This window comes from Salmo salar, chromosome ssa04, assembly GCF_905237065.1.
Source record: "Salmo salar chromosome ssa04, Ssal_v3.1, whole genome shotgun sequence".
Taxonomy (NCBI): domain Eukaryota; kingdom Metazoa; phylum Chordata; class Actinopteri; order Salmoniformes; family Salmonidae; genus Salmo; species Salmo salar.
The window spans coordinates 38944040-38962746 of NC_059445.1; the positions used below are offsets into that span (position 1 = coordinate 38944040).

Consider the following 18707-nt stretch of genomic DNA (forward strand, 5'->3'; position numbering starts at 1 on the left):
ATGCTTGCAGTTAGCCACTGATTCCTTCCAAACCACTCATTGTTGAATTTGTGATTTACAACTTGTTGTATAATGTTTATGTCCAATGGCCGATGAGCACCGATATGTTTTATCTATAATTTCTCTTCATTATTTCTCTTCATATGACAAGGATTAAAAATGATTTGCCAGTAGATTGTTGACTGCTAGGTAAGATTTTGAAAGTATGATGTTGACATGATCAGTCCAATCAAAGCTACTGTAGATATAATGTGATTTGAAGTAATTTTATCTGTGGCCAATGACCTTGAGCCTTCTTGGATGAGCACTTCTAATGTAACTCTATTGCAGCACCCAAGGGGCTGAAATTTTCTAACTCTACCCTTAGACTTGGCAGTGAAGTAGTGTTCCCATGAGTGACAGAACACTGAGCCAATCACAGCTCTGCTGGCTTGCCCCACCACCACAGAAAAAACTGAGCTAGGCTGAAACACATGCCTTACAAAAGAAAACAAAATACCATGTTTGTATGCGGCTTTATTAACTCAATTATATTGTAGCGATCCGCACAGACAGCTGTGTGTTATGTGTTAGGCTATTAGTTGGTTGTGTTGTACTTACCAGTACCCAGTGTTCGCGAGGTCCGACATGCCAATCAACCTGCTATCTGCCAATCACAGGAATGCCTGGAATGTTCTGATGCAGGGCATCCTGGCAGTGGCATGGAGGGGGCTGTTGGGCAGGGGGATGGAGCACAAATGACAATGGATGACACAAGGATGAATTAAATGATCAAATATGTTGGAATGATGAGTTGCGTGCATCATGCATGCTCTGCACTTTATTTGCCTAGTAAGCAAATAGGCCTAGATTAGAGTATAATGATTCTATGACTGCATTTCTCCAGAAGGGAATGTTCTGAAGCTGAGGGGTGCTTTTCCGAAGGCGCATGGTGCTGTGGTGCTGCATGGAGATCACAAGCTCTTCAACTGGGCAGCAGTGTCATGATGGAGGGAATAGCCTATATGGATATTACCTAAGACCACTGCAACAGAGTTATTGTAAAGTGTGGGAATAAGCTTATGCCAGACGTAGCCTCTGTTTAACCTCTCCCTTGTTCGTTTCAAAGTCCATATGTTCATGACCCGATTCATGTGAATCATGTCAAAACATTTAAAATTCATATTAAGCATTTTTACAGAATATGCTTTGGTAAGAGTTTGAGTGATGAAATAAATAAATCTATATTTTGAGTGGCAAAGACTCCCGTGGTCATACATAATTCATAGACTAATAATAGATGTCTGGTGAATCTATGTTTCATTATTCCTGGTATATACTACTGGTTATGTTTCATTATTCCTGGTATATACTACTGGTTATGTTTCATTATTCCTGGTTTATACTACTGGTTATGTTTCATTATTTCTGGTATATACTACTGGTTATGTTTCATTATTCCTGGTATATACTACTGGTTATGTTTCATTATTCCTGGTATATACTACTGGTTATGTTTCATTATTTCTGGTATATACTACTGGTTATGTTTCATTATTCCTGGTATATACTACTGGTTATGTTTCATTATTTCTGGTATATACTACTGGTTATGTTTCATTATTCCTGGTATATACTACTGGTTATGTTTCATTATTCCTGGTATATACTACTGGTTATGTTTCATTATTTCTGGTATATACTACTGGTTATGATTGCAGACAGAGCCCAGATAATGGGATGGTGCAATATTGAATTTGTCATATTTTGATAAGGTGCATACATGGGGATGTCCATGTCACCCATATGCCCATGCTGTAGATACACCTAGCGGACTGAAACTTCACTGTTGTAGGCATAATACAGCTAGTGCTATCTAGACTTGCACTGGAAAACAAATTCATTACATTAGCTACCTAAATATGTCAACTCAACTGAGTAATAGAGAATGGAGACTTTTAACTTGAAAATGTGCAGGATACCTCTTTCCAGTTTTACTGACTTCCGGTTTCTATACTGTGTTATGCTTGTTCTCGTGACACTCCTCACAGGCCGCTTGGTGTACGTTTTTTTTGTTGGTGAGATGAAACTGCCAAAACTCTGAAAGGTATTATTGTATGTCAGAAATGCAACACAAGACTTGTTCAAGCCTGAAATGTTGGTCAGTAATCGTAATTGTATGTTCACAGTTTAAATTTCACATTTACGTTTCATGTTTCACAGATGGCTTTTCTTACGATCCTAACAATTTACATATGGATTTTCTTACGATCCTTACGATACATACGTTCAACCTTTTGGCAGGTATCTGGATCCATATATGTGCCTCACCCTAAAATGTGGTCCCTTTCCCCCTCATAACTTAGCCTACTGTTCTGACTTGGTGATGCATATGTAGCCTATAGCCTGTTTTATAGAAACGTGATCAACACATTTTGTAAGAGCTTTCATTGCCTGCGTATATGCCTCCTTTATTTATCCTACGGTTCTGACTTGGTGTACAGGGAGAATACTGTAAGAACGGCCCATGTTCTGAATTCTATTGCTGTACATTTCAAAAGTGCTGAACAAATAGTTATATTGACTAGCTCACTCATTAATTACAGATTGCTTCTTATCCGCTCGTCGTCCCTTTATGCCATAGTTTGTACATCTCAACTGTCAGTAGAAACTTTCGCACAAGGCTCTGCTGATAGCCATGTTTCACGCATGGCTTTTCTTATGATCCTAACATTTAACATATGGATTTTCTTACAATCCTAACAATATGTACGTTCAACCTTTTGGCAGGTATCTGGCTCCATAGCCCCTGGCTATCAATACATTTAACAAACAAGAAAATTGTGCCCTCTGGTTTGCTTAATATAAGGAATTTGAAATGAATTTGAAATTATTTATACTCTTACTTTTTCTTTTAATACTTAAGTATCTTTTAGCAATTACATGTACTTTTGATACTTAAGTATATTTAAAACCAAATAATTTTTGACTTTTACTCAAGTAGTATTTTACTGAGTGGCTCACTTTCACTTTAGTCATTTTCTATCAAGGTATGTTTACTTTTACTCAAGTATGACAATTGGGCACTTTTCCACCCCATCAACAAACTGTGCACAGCCAATAGGCGCTCTCAAAATTGGCGCTCCCATGTACAGGAAATACTTCTCTGTCAAGGATTCGCGCTAAATTTCGAAAAGCGTTCACTTCATTGAGCGCGTTGTCAGCATCGCAAAGACAATACCAGCTACAAAACAATTCGACTCTAACTGGTGAGTTTAATGTTTAACATACGTTGCTTTTATTATTTTGTTGGCATTTCTTTTCATTTGGCTGTGTTTTTTTTTTTGCACGGTGATATAAACCCATGCACCGTGAAGAACAGCTCAAATCGCCTTCAGTCGCCAAACTATAGACTGCTTTTTTATTCGCCGAGAATTTGTTTGTGATCTAGAAATGAAGAATTGTGCTTTATTTGTCCAATTTTAATAGTGCCGCATCGGGGCACTTCTTCTCTGACCGTCTAGTTTATGTCTTCACTCAGCTACTACTGCCCTGTTGCTTGAGTTTTGAATAAGATGCTGTATCGTTGAATGTGTTACATGTTTTTAACTGTATGAGAATAAATCAAATGAATAGCCCGCAAAAACAATGCAGACAAGCCAAAAAATCCTTTCAATTGGTCTGTACATAAAAGAGCGACATGCGCAGCGTATAGCTAGCTAGCTACTGTTGTTACGTTGTTGTACGAGTCATATCGTCTACGCGCTGTTCTACGAGGAGCCACCCGTGGTGCGGAAACCAAGGATTTAAGTCAATATAATTCGATATTTTCGATCTGAAGCATAAGAGGTGGTGAGTGTGAGTCGACAGGTGTGGGCTACCCTAAGATTTTATAGTCCATCGGGAAGGATCTCATTTCTGATCAGATCTAGAGCGTTATAATTAAGGCTGTATAGGCTATGACCTGAAGTTAATGACAATAGTATAATAAACCGGTATTAGCCGAAGTAATGGAACACGTTTTTCTCCATGTCAGTAATAAAACAGTTCATTTTGAGATGTTGTATAGGTCTAACATCCTGTATAATAACACTCATTTAATCTCAAAGTTCTGTCGTTGAATACTTCGTTTCAGAAGCCACGTGGAAAGCCTCTTTTAACCACATGGTTCATTCAGAAAGTAGCCTTGTCTAACCTCAGATACCAGCTTCTGAACATGGCAGAAGACAAGGAAATTATGTTGTAGAAATGATGGTGGGAGGGGACTGGACATGGTTAACTCCTTTTTAAGTTGGAGACTTTTTAGAACATGCTGAAATCACCAAGAGCAAAAATATGGTGTTATTTCTTGTCAAATACGACTGATTAAGAATAAAATGGGGGGGATTTGCTGTGTTATTTTCAACACAACGGTATGTAAAAGAGTGACACGTTCTGAAGCTATCCTCTGTCCCGTGTTTGTGTACAGACTCAAAAGTATCAGGATGACTACCCAGAAGAATGCCCCTGTGGACCGGTGAGTTTAGTCACTTTTCATTGGTTGAATCATCCGAGACAAAAACCTTGTAGGGAGCAGCTTTCACGTGCTTCTTCATTTGACCCAGATGCAGACACAGGAGGCAGATGGTTCCAGTCTCTGATATATATTAAAATACAAGGGGCAGGCAATCGGCTGGTCGAGGGCAGGCAGGCAGAAAAGGTCGGAACCGGGAGGGATAGAAAACAGAGACTAGGACTGGTAGGCTTGACGAGACAAGACGAACTGGCAACAGACAAACAGAGAACACAGGTATAAATGCACTGGGGATAATGGGGAAGATCGGCGACACCTGGAGGGGGGTGGAGACATGCACGAAGATAGGTGAAACAGATCAGGGTGTGACATACCATATTGTTCATCTGAGCACTGGTCCATGGGAATCAGAAGAAATTACATGATATATCAGTAATTGCTCAGTAAAAAACAAGAAAAGACTTGTTTCTTTGGGATACATTAAGCATCACAAGGCACCATAGAAAATACCCATTCGTACTACATACATTCCTATGAAATACAAAGTAAATACCAGTGGAAACAGTAACCTACCTTAAAACGCAGTGCTACCAGCGGATGTAGGAGTGGTTGCTATGTGAGATGTGAGTGATGTCTTCTCTCCTCTAACAGAGGCAGTGCTGTGGCCGTCATCATCTTTATCCTGGGACTGGGGACACTGCTGCCATGGAACTTCTTCATCACCGCCACTGAGGTACCACACAGCTCCTCTACCTCATCACAACCAGACACACACACACAAACACTGAGGAACCACAAACAATAAACATTTTAACTGAATATTACACTTTCAGGCAAACGTACAGTCTATTATTAGTTTGCCGTATGATAAGAGTAGGGGGCTTCAGCTAATGTCACCTCTGTTCTCCCATTGTTTTCTGCTGAAGTATTTCGACGACCGCCTCAAAGGGACCCCGTCAAGTTACGGAACGTCCCCAGTTACTAATGGAACGCCCCCAGTTACTAATGGAACGACCCCAGTTACTAATGGAACGACCCCAGTTACTAAAGACTACGAATTTGCCAGCTTTATGACCCTTCTATCCCAGCTGCCCCTGCTCCTCTTCACCCTGGCCAACTCTTTCCTGTATCAGTGGTGAGCGACATGCTACATAGTTCTGTGCGTGTTACGTTTGATTCCACACCTCTCTTTTTGAATGGGAGGTCTAGTTTAGTGTAGTGGTCTAACCCAACCTTCTTTTTCCCTGTGTTGCGTTAGTATCAGAGAGAAGGTCCGGATTGCTGTCAGTCTGGTCTCCATCCTCTTCCTCTTCCTCCTCACGGCCATTATGGTCAAGGTGCCCATGCAGCCCGACAGCTTCTTCTCCATTACCATGGCAACTATCTGGTTCATCAACTGTGAGTTGGTTCCCACCTGCCTTCCTGTGTCTATGGATCACGTATTATATCGTTCAGAATCAGAGGTAGCACCATCATTGTTTTGACTATTTGTCTGCTGAAAATGTGTTCCAATCAGAATTTTATGTGGAAATACTCACACACGTCCCCTCTTCCTACCCTTCTCTAGCTTTTGGAGCTGTGCTCCAGGGCAGTCTGTTTGGGCTGGTAGGAATGCTCCCCCCGAAGTACAGCACATTGTTTATGAGTGGTCAGGGACTGGCAGGGATCTTCGCTTCCCTGGCCAGTCTGCTCTCTATCCTCAGTGAGTACTGCACTTCCTTACCCACAACATATCACCTCACTACACACACTAACAACGAACACAATGACACACCCAAGCACACTCAATCAACATGACCTCCTTCTCCTTAATGTAGTAACAGGTTCACTAAAACAGGTCTTTTGCTAATGGCATTTGCTCACAATGTTACGCAAAATGCCGTACTTCTGTTTGCAAGTAAGGCACTGGGTTTGCAAACAGTAAGCTTATAGGGGCATGGGCACAGTTGTTTGAGCCTGACCGTAATCAACACTGAACAGGCTTAAGACACACAATCTGGCATTAGCATAACTGGAAGAGCAGGCTCAAACTGTGGTGTTATGCTTCAGCTTCACTCAACTGAATAACTGGTCACCACATCCTGTTTGGTGGGAAACATCTCAGCTCCGCCTGCCAGGATAGATTTGACTCTGTTTTTACGTCAACTTGTCTTTTCACTCTATTTAGTACTGAGTTTCTCTTTCTCTCTGTGTAGGTAAAACAGACAAAGCCAGTGCTGCTCTTGGGTACTTCGTAACCCCCTGTGTGGCCACTCTGCTCACTTTGCTCAGCTACTTACTACTGCCACACCTGGTGAGTGGCTACACCGATCATGACAAGAGAGCAATAGTAAGTTCCACTACGGTTGCTTAGGACATTACAGAGGAATGTACTCATGAGATTTGGTGTTGGGTTCTAGGAGTTTGCCCGGTTTTACTTTGAGAAAAGTAAAAGTCACCGTGACCAACTGGCGACCGTAAACGAGCCTCTCGAAAGTGCAGGTAGGTTTGTGGAACATTATATTCCATCCTTAACTAATAACACATACATTATACCATATCCAAGAGCTATTATTACTAATAGTTAATTCACTTATGTGCAGGGATTTTCCTTAATATGTTTGTTTGTTTTCAGCTATGTCTTCAAAACGATATAATGCTTGAACAAGTTGTCACTGTCTTTATCACGGTCAAATCGGTGCAGTTGCCAGAGTCCTGACGATTTTTTTCTCCTATTCTCAAAGTCAAAGAAAAAGAAGCTTTGGCCAATGGTGACCTAAAAGGCTACAACAATGAACCCATAATATCAAATGGTGATTTTGAGGCCAGTAGGACCAAAGAAGCCCTGTTCATGATGAAACAGACGGACAGTCACACCAGGTCATCTGTCCTGGCAGTCTTCAAAAAGGTGCCTTGTTCCGTATCCCACTGTCATTCCAATCTCCATTTATTTTTAATTTTTTTTTAAATCTACATTTTCTCAAACATTTCTCTCACACTTTGTTACTGTTGTACAGATTTGGGTGATGGCCCTCTGTGTGACGTGTGTGCTGGCTGTTACACTGTCGGTTTTCCCCGCTGTCACAGTAAAAGTGAAGAGTGTGTATGGAAACAAGGAGTGGGGTGAGCAAACAGTTGGGAGAATAACACATAACTGCCTAGTATTATAATGTCCAGTTGTGGTTGGACATCTGCCTCACACCTGTTTCTTTCAGACCGATACTTTCTCTGTGTCTGCTGCTTCATCGTCTTTAACGCCATGGACCTGATTGGCCGCAGTGTCACCTCTATGGTTCAGTGGGTGAGTCTGACATTTCTGCCCTCTTTCTGTCTGTCTTTACTACCAATAACCGCATTAAATTGCTGCTCCAATGCCTCAGAGTATGTTTCTCTTTTTAATAGTGTCTCTCTCTTTATCCGTCCACAGCCCTCAAAGCAAAGCAGTCTGTTCCCTGTGCTCGTGGTGTCCCGTGTGGTCTTCATCCCTCTCATCATGCTGTGTAATACTGACAACCGCCAGTACCTGCCAGTCCTGTTCTCCCATGACGTTGCCTTCGTTGCCATCATGACATTATTCGCCGTGTCCAATGGATACTTCATCTGTCTCTGCATGTCCTACGCACCTCAGTGAGTCACAGAATTGATATCTTCCCGGAATTTCCCAGTTTTGTCAAATTGTTCCATTAACCGTTTTTTTGTTGTTTGTTTTGTTTAATTTAACATGTTATTACACTGTAGTAACAATCTGTACGGTTTGCAACGTGTTCCTCAGGACCTGAGCTGTCCTCCTGATCCCTGTTCTCTTTCCCAGGTTGGTGAGGTCTAAAGACTGCGAGACAGCTGGGGCCTTGATGACCTTCTTCCTGGCTCTGGGTCTGTCTCTAGGCGCAGCCCTCTCCTTCCTGCTGAGGAACCTGCTTTAGAGAACACTACCTTCCACACACCACTCCAACCAAACACTCTTATAAAATAGACTGCCATCTTGAACCTAAAAGGGTTATTCGGCTGTCCCCATAGGAGAATCCTTTGAAGAAGCCTTTTTGATTCCAGGCAGAATCCTTTTGGGTTCCATGTAGAACCCTCTGTGAAAAGAAAAGGGTTCTACCTGGAGCCAAAAAGGGTTCTATGGGGACAGCCAAATAACCCTTTTGGAACTATTTTTTTCTAAGAGTGTATTTGTGTTACTCGCTGAATAGAAATGGATTATACACATGTTCATTAATGCCAAAGCAAACGTACAGTACCAGTCAAAAGTTTGGACACAGCTATTCATTCCAAGGTTTTTCTTTGTTTTTTATTATTTTCTACATTGAAGAATAATAGTGAAGACATCAGAACTATGAAATAACACATATGGAATCATGTAATAACCAAAAGGGTGTTAAACAAATCCAAAATATATTTACTATTTGACATTCTTCAAAGTAGCCACCCTTTGCCTTGATGACAACGTTGCACACTCTTGGCATTCTCTTAACCAGCTTCATGAGGAATGCTTTTACAACAGCCTTGAAGGAGTTCCCACATATGCTGAGCACTTGTTGGCTGCTTTTCCTTCACTCTGTGGTCCAACTCATCCCAAAGCATCTCAACTGGGTTGAGGTCAGGTGATTGTGGAGGCCAGGTCATCTGATGCAGCACTCACTCACTCTCCTTGGTCAAATAGCCCTTACACATCCTGGAGATGTGTTGGGTCATTGTCCTGCTGAAAAACAACTGATAGTCCCACTAAGCGCAAACCAGAGGGGATGGCGTATTGCTACAGAATACTGTGGTAGCCGTGCTGGTTAAGTGTGCCTTGAATTCTAAATAAATCACAGACAGTGTCACCAGCAAAGCACCCCAACAACATCACACTTCCTCCTCCATGCTTCACGGTGGGAACCACACATGCGGAGATCATCCGTTCACTTACTCTGCGTCTCACAAAGACACGGCGGTTGGAACCAAGAATTTCAAATTTGGACTCATCAGATAAAGGACAGGTTTCCACCGGTCTACGGTCCATTGCTTGTGTTTCTTGGCACAAGCAAGTCTCTTCTTATTATTGGTGTCCTTTAGTAGTGGTTTCTCTGCAGCAATTCGACCATGAAGGCCTGATTCACTCAGTCTCCTCTGAACAGTGGATGTTGAGATGTGTCTGTTACTTGAACTCTGAAGCATTTATTTGGGCTGCAATCGGAGGTGCAGTTAACTCTAATAAATGTATCCTCTGCAGCAGAGGTAACTCTGGGTCTTCCTTTCCTGTGGCCTTCCTCATGAGAGCCAGTGTCATCATGGCTTTTGATGGTATTTGCGGTTGCAGTTTAAGGTTCTTGAAATTATTTTACCATTGTATTTCTTTTTATTACTTTTATATTGTTTTTATACTGTATTGTGATTTTTTTACTACCTTATTGCATTTTATACACAATAATTCAGCTTTCATGGAGACAGTTTTTGGAAAAGTCTGGTAGCTGTCTCCTTGACATTCTGATGGTTTGAAAAATAAATTATTTTTTCCCCCAGAAAGACAAAGAAGCTTCTACCTCTATCTCTCTACCATATCTGTTAGCTAATGCAAACAGCTGGAGGTACAATTATAGTAGCTATTATCAAACCCCATTAGCTCTTGTCCTAGAAGCCATTACATTCTTGTCCTTACAGAGGAGAGGACAGTGAATTAAAAAATATATATATTTCACCTTTATTTAACCAGGTAAGCTAGTTGAGAACAAGTTCTCATTTACAACTGCGACCTGGCCAAGATAAAGCAAAGCAGTGCGACACAAACAACAACACAGAGTTACACATGGAATAAACAAGCGTACAGTCAATAACACAATAGAGAAAAAAAAGTCTATATACAGTGTGTGCAAATGGCGTGAGGAGGTAAGGCAATAAATAGGCCATAGTAGCAAAGTAATTACAATTTTGCAGATTAACACCGGAGTAATAGTTGAGCAGATGATGATGTGCAAAAGAGCAGAAAAGTAAAAAATATGGGGATGAGGTAGGTAGATTGGGTGGGCTATTTACAGATGGACTATGTACAGCTGCAGCGATCAGTTAGCTGCTCAGATAGCTGATGTTTAAAGTTAGTGAGGGAAATATAAGTCCCAGCTTCAGCGATTTTCGCAATTCGTCCCAGTCACTGGCAGCAGAGAACTGGAAGGAAAGGCGGCCAAAGGAGGTGTTGGCTTTGGGGATGACCAGTGAGATATACCTGCTGGAGCGTGTGCTACGGGTGGGTGTTGTTATCGTGACCACTGAGCTGAGATAAGGCGGAGCTTTACCTAGCATAGACTTATAGATGACCTGGAGCCAGTGGGTCTGGCGACTAGAGCATACAGGTTGCAGTGGTGGGTGGTATAAGGGGCTTTGGTAACAAAACGGATGGCACTGTGATAGACTGCATCCAGTTTGCTAAGTAGAGTATTGGAAGCTATTTTGTAGATGACATCGCCGAAGTCGAGGATCGGTAGGATGGTCAGTTTTACTAGGGTAAGTTTGGCGGCGTGAGTGAAGGAGGCTTTGTTCCGAAATAGAAAGCCGATTCTAGATTTGATTTTGGATTGGAGATGTTTGATATGAGTCTGGAAGGAGAGTTTACAGGCTAGCCAGACACCTAGGTATTTGTAGTTGTCCATATATTCTAGGTCAGAACCGTGTAGTGATGCTAGTCGGGCGGGTGGGTGCGGGCAGCGAACGGTTGAAAATGCATGCATTTGGTTTTACTGGCGTTTAAGAGCAGTTGGAGGCCACGGAAGGAGTGTTGTATGGCATTGAAGCTCGTTTGGAGGTTAGTTAGCACAGTGTCCAAAGAAGGGCCAGATGTATACAGAATGGTGTCGTCTGCGTAGAGGTGGATCAGGTAATCACCCGCAGCAAGAGCGACATCGTTGATATATACAGAAAAAAAGTCTGCCCGAGAATTGAACCCTGTGGTACCCCCATAGAGACTGCCAGAGGTCCGGACAACAGGCCCTCCAATTTGACACACTGAACTCTGTCTGCGAAGTAGTTGGTGAACCAGGCGAGGCAGTCATTTGAGAAATCAAGGCTATTGAGTCTGCCGATAAGAATACCATGATTGACAGAGTCGAAAGCCTTGGCCAGGTCGATGAAGACGGCTACACAGTACTGTCTTTTATGGATGGCGGTTATGATATCGTTTAGTACCTTGAGCGTGGCTGAGGTGCACCCATGACCAGCTCGGAAACCAGATTGCACAGCGGAGAAGGTACGGTGGGATTCTAAATGGCTTTCGAAGACTTTAGAAAGGCAGGGCAGGATGGATATAGGTCTATAACAGTTTGGGTCTAGAGTGTCACCTCTGAAGAGGGGGATGACCGCAGCAGCTTTCCAATCTTTAGTGATCTCGGATGATACGAAAGAGAGGTTGAACAGACTGGTAATAGAGGTTGCAACAATGGAGGCGGATAGTTTTAGTAAGAGAGGGTCCAGATTGACTAGCCCAGCTGATTTGTACGGGTCCAGGTTTTGCAGCTCTTTCAGAACATCTGCTATCTGGATTTTGGTGAAGGAGAAGCTGGGGAGGCTCGGGCAAGTAGCTGCGAGGTGTGCGGAGCAGTTGGCCGGGGTAGGGGTAGCCAGGAGGAAAGCATGGCCAGCCGTAGAGAAATGCTTATTTAAATGTTTCGATTATCATGGATTTATCGGTGGTGACCGTGTTACCTACCCTCAGTGCAGTGGGCTGCTGGGAGGAGGTGATCTTGTTCTCCATGGACTTGACAGTGTCCCAAAACTTGGAGTTAGAGCTACAGGATGCAAATTTCTGTTTGAAAAAGCTAGCCTTTGCTTTCCTGACTGACTGCGTGTATTGGTTCCTGACTTCCCTGAACAGTTGCATTTATCAACAGTGTGACTTCTCAAAGAATGCACTGATATAAGATGGTAGAGAGATGCAACATACAATTTGAATGTGATCGAACACTTGTAATTTAATACACTAGTAAAAACATGTTGTCTTTGTCAGGGTTCATCCCACAGAGGAGTCTGCAAGCTCCTCATGCAGATCAGTATCAGTGCCCTCCTAGGCTTCCTCTGTGGCCTCCAGCTGTAAACGCTGGCCCTGTTCCTGGAGCATAGCCTTGCTCCACAGCAGAGCCTCGTCCAGCCCAGCCCGCTCCAGGATCTGGGAGAAACGCTTGTCTGCCTCTCTCCGGGTCTTTGGACAGGACACAACACAATTACCCTATGATGTTATCTCCACTTCTTGAGATCGGGCACTAACAATGTGGAGTTGTAGGCATAGCCGCGAGAAGTAGTTTGGGGGGATGCTTGCCTGCGCTACAGACGGCTATATCGGTCAGCTAATACAGGACTAGTAAATGCCTAGTGCGCTACTTTTGTGAAGATGTTATTTTTTATTAATATATGTTTTATTATTATGATTTTTCAGAGGGCTACTTCCCGCTGCTATGGTTGTAGGCACCCAACCTTAGAGGTACTTCACTGTGGCTGAATAGTGTGTACTGGTAAAGGAGGGATATCCGCTGAGTTGCAACTCTATGCTGAACTCTGACCTGCCAGTGGCGCTGGAGCAGCAGTGGTCTGCTGTTCACTCTTTCCATCATGTCTGCCAGCTCAGATTGATACTCAGCACTACGCACCTTCATCTCCTTCCTAAGTTACACAGAGGGAGGGCTGAGTATTGTTCAGTATAGTAATATTCTGTGAGCTCCACTCCATGGTCGTAAGAGGTATACCTGTAGTTCTGTTGTTGCCGCTGTGCCCTGGCAGTACTGCGCTGTTTCTGGGCGTTGAGCCACTTGGCCACCTCTTTCTGAAGACTACAGCTAGCTTCTGACTTCTGCTGCTCTGCTCTCAGTCTCTTCTCTCTCGTTACTAGTCTCTTCCTGTAAACAGCAGAAGATGTATTAATTAGTCTAAATAGAAACCTGACACAGTTAAAAATAAACATTTGCATCAAGTTAAGAACTGAAATTCAGTATACTCTGCACATACTTCATAGCCTCCTCTCGTAGCAGTGCAGACTTGGTAAGTCTTTGTGAGCTGGCCAGAATTCTAGCTAGGTCCCACTTCACCACGGGGCATGGGTCCTTCTTGCCATGCTTCTGAGTTTCCTTAGACGTACTGACAGTCTGATCCCCTCCAGCGTTCACCTGGAAACTAAAAGGCTGTGGCACAGTGGAATGCATTCCCTGTCTGACGCTCCTGAGGCGGTCCTCAAACCTGTGGTGCAACCTCCCAAAGTCGGGTATAGTCCGGTTGATGATGGGCTGGAAAGTGAACTTCTTCTCCACTCTCGTTGGAGGGGGACGACGAGTAGCCAGCTGGGCACATCTTTTCAGTATGTCCTTATAGGAGCGGACAGGAACTGAACTCTCAGGCTTTGGTCCCTCGCCTCCCTCCTTGGCTGTTGTTCCCTCTCCATCACCCTCAGCTACAGCCATCTTGGCAGAACCATGTGCAACCTTTGACCCCAAGTTAAAGGGCTGTTGCATGGCCAGCATGAGATCTCTCCGTTTCTCATAGAGAACATTTCGCTGCCTCTCACACTCCTCTACAATCTTGTCATACAAGGGTAACTGGGAAACAGGGTTAGCTTTGAATCGAGGCAGCGTGGCTGTTGGCTTGTTGCCAGTCTCCTCCCAGGCCTTCCTAAGCTGCCTCTGCTTCTGCCCCTCGCTCTCCTCACGCAGGGTCATCTTGAAAGGCTGCGGCACGGTCACTTTGGGTAGGCATCTCTTACCTTCGTTCAGTTTGGGTGTGATGATCTTTGGTTGGGGACCTTGGGGTTTGGGTTTTGGGTTGTAGTCGTCTATGGAGAAGCCCTCCCACATCCATGACGGAGCATCTCTCGCAGGCAGCAGAGTCCCTGTAAATCCTTCATCCATGTCCTCCTCATTCTCACATGTCACCGAGGTCGCTGACTCTTTGTGCCCCTTTTCATTGCCGCTCCTTACTCCTTCCTCACTAGAGATGATGGGAATTAAATACATTGCAGTGTTGTTGGCTGAGTCACACCTAAATAGCCCACAGTTTACACAAGTTCAGCTCACCTAAATAAGTTGCAGAAGACATATCAATTGTGATTCCTACATGTAATCATGGGACACCATCTCACCATTTACTATCCGAGGGTGTGGTGACAATTTCAACTGTAATGCACTTCAAAGGTATGTAGACAGGCTGAAAAACAACAACAACATGAGAGCTCTGAAACCTTAGAAGAAAGTATGGGCTCTATTCATTCCGTAGCACTGAATATACGTTTTTTTTTTGCGCGATTGACAATTAAAGGCAATGGTCCCGCAGTCGCAGAGACTGCATTCATGGTACACGCTGCACATGTCGGCTCAATCAGAAATGACGGATCCACAGTAATACGGATTGAATCCATCCCATAGTTTTTTCCATGCATTAAAGTTGATTTATTATTAATCCAGTTGCCTGATTACATTTTCTCTATTTGTCCCTCTATTTCTCTAAGTCACTATCAGACAATTGATAGCAAGACCACGTTTTATATTACTGTACATCATTGGGGTGGTTATTATTACATTAATGTGGACCTGCCATTTGTGCCAATTACGAAGACGACATGAAGTTGGTAGTGGGCTCTGCGCTCCAACTGCCCAAGCGGCCTACCTTCAAACAGCTCCAATCAACAAAGCTGCGCGTCTTTAAAGTCACAAAATGCGATTGGTTAGGCTTTACATTTTGAGGCCCTGCGCATTGATTCCACTTCTGGTTAACTGGCGAATTTATACAACCATTTAAGATGACCGAATTTCGATGTGCGCCCCACATTTTTTACTAAATTATATTCACAGAACTTCTTATGACCCCATTCTCCCGTTTGGAACAAGTATTCTGAGAAATAGAACACATGGAACACCGCCTGTTATTAAAAACTCGTTATGTCACAAGGGACACACAGTTTAATTGATTTTTAGCTATCACATAATTTGTACCAGTCTACAAGAGCATTCTACAGTAAAATCGAAAATATCCGTGAACGGCTCCATATCCAGTCAATGGTGAAAGCATTGGACTTTTTCCAATGTGCATCAAATTTCAATGAATGTCCTCTGCCCCTCTTATCTGTTTGTCTGCTTATGTTACAGTGCCTTCAGAAAGTATTCATATCCCTTGACTTATTCCACATTTTGTTGCGTTACAGCCTGACTTCAAAATGTAAAAAAAAATCTCACCCATCTACACACAATACCCCATAATGACAAAATTATGTTTATAGAATTTTTTTGGGGGGTTGAAAATTCAACTTTGAAATATCTAATTTACATAATTATTCAGACCTCTGAGTCAATACATGTTAAAAATCTGCTTTTTTTGGCGGTGTCGGAGGTGAAACTGCGTTAGAGTTGTCAAATCCACAAGCGTCTCCTCGAATTATACCTGAAGTGGACTTTTAGCTACACGGAGTCGACTAAAGATAAATCCCATGCTGCCTTGTTAATATAAAGTTCAAAAACTGGAATGTGAGATGTAATCTACACCTCAATTGGGCTGATAGAAATCCTCATTTAATTTAATCAATTTATGCGTCATTAGTTCTATATAGCCTATACTTTCTTGTTCTGAACTTTTTCATTCAACTTTTTCACCCCGGAGGTTTTATCTGGACATGGTTCGTCAGGACTTCAAACAGCCGAAGCTAAGTAACATTAACATGACGTCTTCTAATTGCAGTCGTTATTTATAATATACAGGAGAACGATCGACTTACGGCAAGGATAGCTGTGCTGCAAGCCCAGCTTCAGACGCAATCGTTAGGCAAGGTTAACTTCAGTGTAGGAAAGGATGAAACAGCGTCTGTGCCACCAGTAAGTACAGATAGTAACGTTAGTATAAACCCCCTCGCACGGTCCCCGCAGCCGGACAACTTTCTCATGGCTTCTGGAGGGAAATGCTGTAGGAATGCCCAACCGGTGTCGCTTATTCAGCCGACAGAAACTTTCAACCGGTTGTCCCCATTAAGCGAGTCGGAGGCCGAAACTTCTCTGGTCTCTGCTCCTCCCGTTACGGGGTCTGAGACGCCGAAGGCTCCCACCATTAGCTCTGACAAATGTAAAACCCTAGTCATTGGCGACTCCATTATCCGCAGTATTAGACTAAAAACTAATCATCCTAATCTAAAGACGGTGCTGGCTAAGGCTAAAACTGGCGAGTGTAGAGAGTATAGAGATATTGTTATCCACGTCGGCACCAACGATGTTAGGATGAAACAGTCAGAGGTCACCAAGCGCAACATAGCTTCAGCGTGTAAATCAGCTAGAAAGAGAGAGAAAAAAAATCAGCTAGAAAGATGTGTAGGCATCGATTAATTGTCTCTGGCCCCCTCTCAGTTAGGGGGAGTGATGAGCTCTACAGCAGTCTGACAACTCAATCGCTGGTTGAAAACTGTTTTCTGCCCCTCCCAAAAGATAGAATTTGTAGATAATTGGCCCTCTTTCTGGGACTCACCCACAAACAGGACCAAGCCTGGCCTGTTGAGGAGTGACGGACTCCATCTTAGCTGTAGGGGTGCTCTCATCTTATCTACGAACATAGACAGGGCTCTAACTCCTCTAGCTCCACAATGAAATAGGGTGCAGGCCAGGCAGCAGGCTGTTAGCCAGCCTGCCAGTTTAGTGGAGTCTGCCACTAGCACAGTCAGTGTAGTCAGCTCAGCTATCCCCATTGAGACCGTGTCTGTGCCTCGATCTAGGTTGGGCAAAATTAAAGATGGCGGTGTTCGCTTTAGCAATCTCACTAGTATAAAGACCTCCATTCCTGCCATTATTGAAAGAGATTGTGATACCTCACATCTCAAAATAGGACTACTTAATGTTAGATCCCTCACTTCAAAAGGCAGTTATAGTCAATGAACTGATCATAATCTTGATGTGATTGGCCTGACTGAAACATGGTTTAAGCCTGATGAATTTACTGTGTTAAATGAGGCCTCACCCCCTGGTTACACTAGTGACCATATCCCCCGCGCATCCCGCAAAGGCGGAGGTGTTGCTAACATTTATGATAGCAAAATTAAATTTACCCCCTTAAAAAACAACAACGACATTTTTGTCTTTTGAGCTTCTAGTCATGAAATCTATGCAGCCTACTCAATCACTTTTTATAGCTACTGTTTACAGGCCTCCTGGGCCATATGCAGCGTTCCTCACTGAGTTCCCTGAATTCCTATCGGACCTTGTAGTCATCACAGATAATATTCTAATTTTTGGTGACTTTAATATTCACATGGAAAAGTCCACAGACCCACTCCAAAAGGCTTTTGGAGCCATCATCGACTCAGTGGGTTTTGTCCAACATGTCTCTGGACCTACTCACTGCCACAGTCATACTCTGGACCTAGTTTTGTCCCATGGAATAAATGTTGTGGATCTTAATGTTTTTCCTCATAATCCTGGACTATCGGACCACCATTTTATTACTTTCGCAATCGCAACAAATAATCTGCTCAGACCCCAACCAAGAAGCATAAAAAATCGTGCTATAAATTCTCAGACAACCCAAAGATTCCTTGATGCCCTTCCAGACTCCCTCTGCCTACCCAAGGACGTCAGAGGACAAAAATCAGTTAACCACCTAACCGAGGAACTCAATTTAACCTTGCGCAATACCCTAGATGCAGTTGCATCCCTAAAAACTAAAAACATTTGTCATAAGAAACTAGCTCCCTGGTATACAGAAAATACACGAGCTCTGAAGCAAGCTTCCAGAAAATTGGAACGGAAATGGCACCACACCAAACTGGAAGTCTTCCGACTAGCTTGGAAAGACACTACCGTGCAGTATCGAAGAGCCCTCACTGCTGCTCGATCATCCTATTTTTCCAACTTAATTGAGGAAAATAAGAACAATCCGAAATGTCTTTTTGATACTGTCGCAAAGTTAACTAAAAAGCAGCATTCCCCAGGAGAGGATGGCTCTCACTTCAGCAGTGATGAATTCATGAACTTCTTTGAGGAAAAGATCATGATCATTAGAAAGCAAATTACGGACTCCTCTTTAAATCTGCGTATTCCTCCAAAGCTCCGTTGTCCTGAGTCTGCACAACCCTGCCAGGACCTAGGATCAAGGGAGACACTAAAGTGTTTTAGTACTATATCTCTTGACACAATGATGAAAATAATCATGGCCTCTAAACCTTCAAGCTGCATACTGGACCCTATTCCAACTAAACTACTGAAAGAGCTGCTTTCTGTGCTTGGCCCTCCTATGTTGAACATAATAAACGGCT

The 18707-nt window shown here is 43.1% G+C and overlaps 2 protein-coding genes across 4 annotated transcripts; one reads left to right on the forward strand and one right to left on the reverse strand.

The window, feature by feature from the left end:
* The first annotated feature begins 3115 nt into the window (after window positions 1-3115).
* On the forward strand, window positions 3116-9982 carry LOC106602982 (equilibrative nucleoside transporter 2). 2 transcript variants are annotated; one of them, XM_014196073.2, is made up of 13 exons: window positions 3116-3248; window positions 4448-4495; window positions 5144-5225; window positions 5419-5627; window positions 5751-5890; window positions 6060-6194; window positions 6688-6785; window positions 6892-6973; window positions 7216-7379; window positions 7489-7594; window positions 7687-7772; window positions 7899-8098; window positions 8283-9982. In XM_014196073.2, the coding sequence occupies exons 2-13, from the start codon at window positions 4464-4466 to the stop codon at window positions 8392-8394; spliced, it is 1446 nt and encodes a 481-aa protein (XP_014051548.2). In that variant the 5' UTR covers window positions 3116-3248; window positions 4448-4463; the 3' UTR covers window positions 8395-9982. The 2 variants fall into 2 exon arrangements, with proteins under 2 accessions (XP_014051548.2, XP_014051547.2); XM_014196072.2 differs by lacking the exon at window positions 3116-3248 and adding an exon at window positions 3650-3831.
* Window positions 9983-12201: 2219 nt separating this feature from the next.
* LOC106602983 (protein FAM161A) lies at window positions 12202-16076 on the reverse strand. Of its 2 annotated transcripts, XM_045716897.1 has the most exons (3): window positions 14565-16076; window positions 13442-14413; window positions 12202-13332 (listed from the first exon to the last, which is right to left on the reverse strand). In XM_045716897.1, the coding sequence occupies exons 2-3, from the start codon at window positions 14332-14334 to the stop codon at window positions 13089-13091; spliced, it is 1137 nt and encodes a 378-aa protein (XP_045572853.1). In that variant the 5' UTR covers window positions 14335-14413; window positions 14565-16076; the 3' UTR covers window positions 12202-13088. The 2 variants fall into 2 exon arrangements, with proteins under 2 accessions (XP_045572853.1, XP_045572852.1); XM_045716896.1 differs by having other exon boundaries at window positions 13442-16076.
* Window positions 16077-18707: the final 2631 nt, after the last annotated feature.

Excerpts from the sequence above, each read along its gene's own strand:
- LOC106602982 (XM_014196073.2), top strand. The coding sequence starts at position 4,464 with ATGACTACCCAGAAGAATGCCCCTGTGGACCG. Across the intron at positions 4,496-5,143 it reads AAGAATGCCCCTGTGGACCG|AGGCAGTGCTGTGGCCGTCA; the intron begins GTGAGTTTAGTC and ends CTCCTCTAACAG. Across the intron at positions 8,099-8,282 it reads TGCATGTCCTACGCACCTCA|GTTGGTGAGGTCTAAAGACT; the intron begins GTGAGTCACAGA and ends TCTCTTTCCCAG.
- LOC106602983 (XM_045716896.1), bottom strand. The coding sequence starts at position 14,439 with ATGTATTTAATTCCCATCATCTCTAGTGAGGAAGGAGTAAGGAGCGGC. Across the intron at positions 13,333-13,441 it reads CTACGAGAGGAGGCTATGAA|GAAGAGACTAGTAACGAGAG; the intron begins GTATGTGCAGAG and ends TGCTGTTTACAG.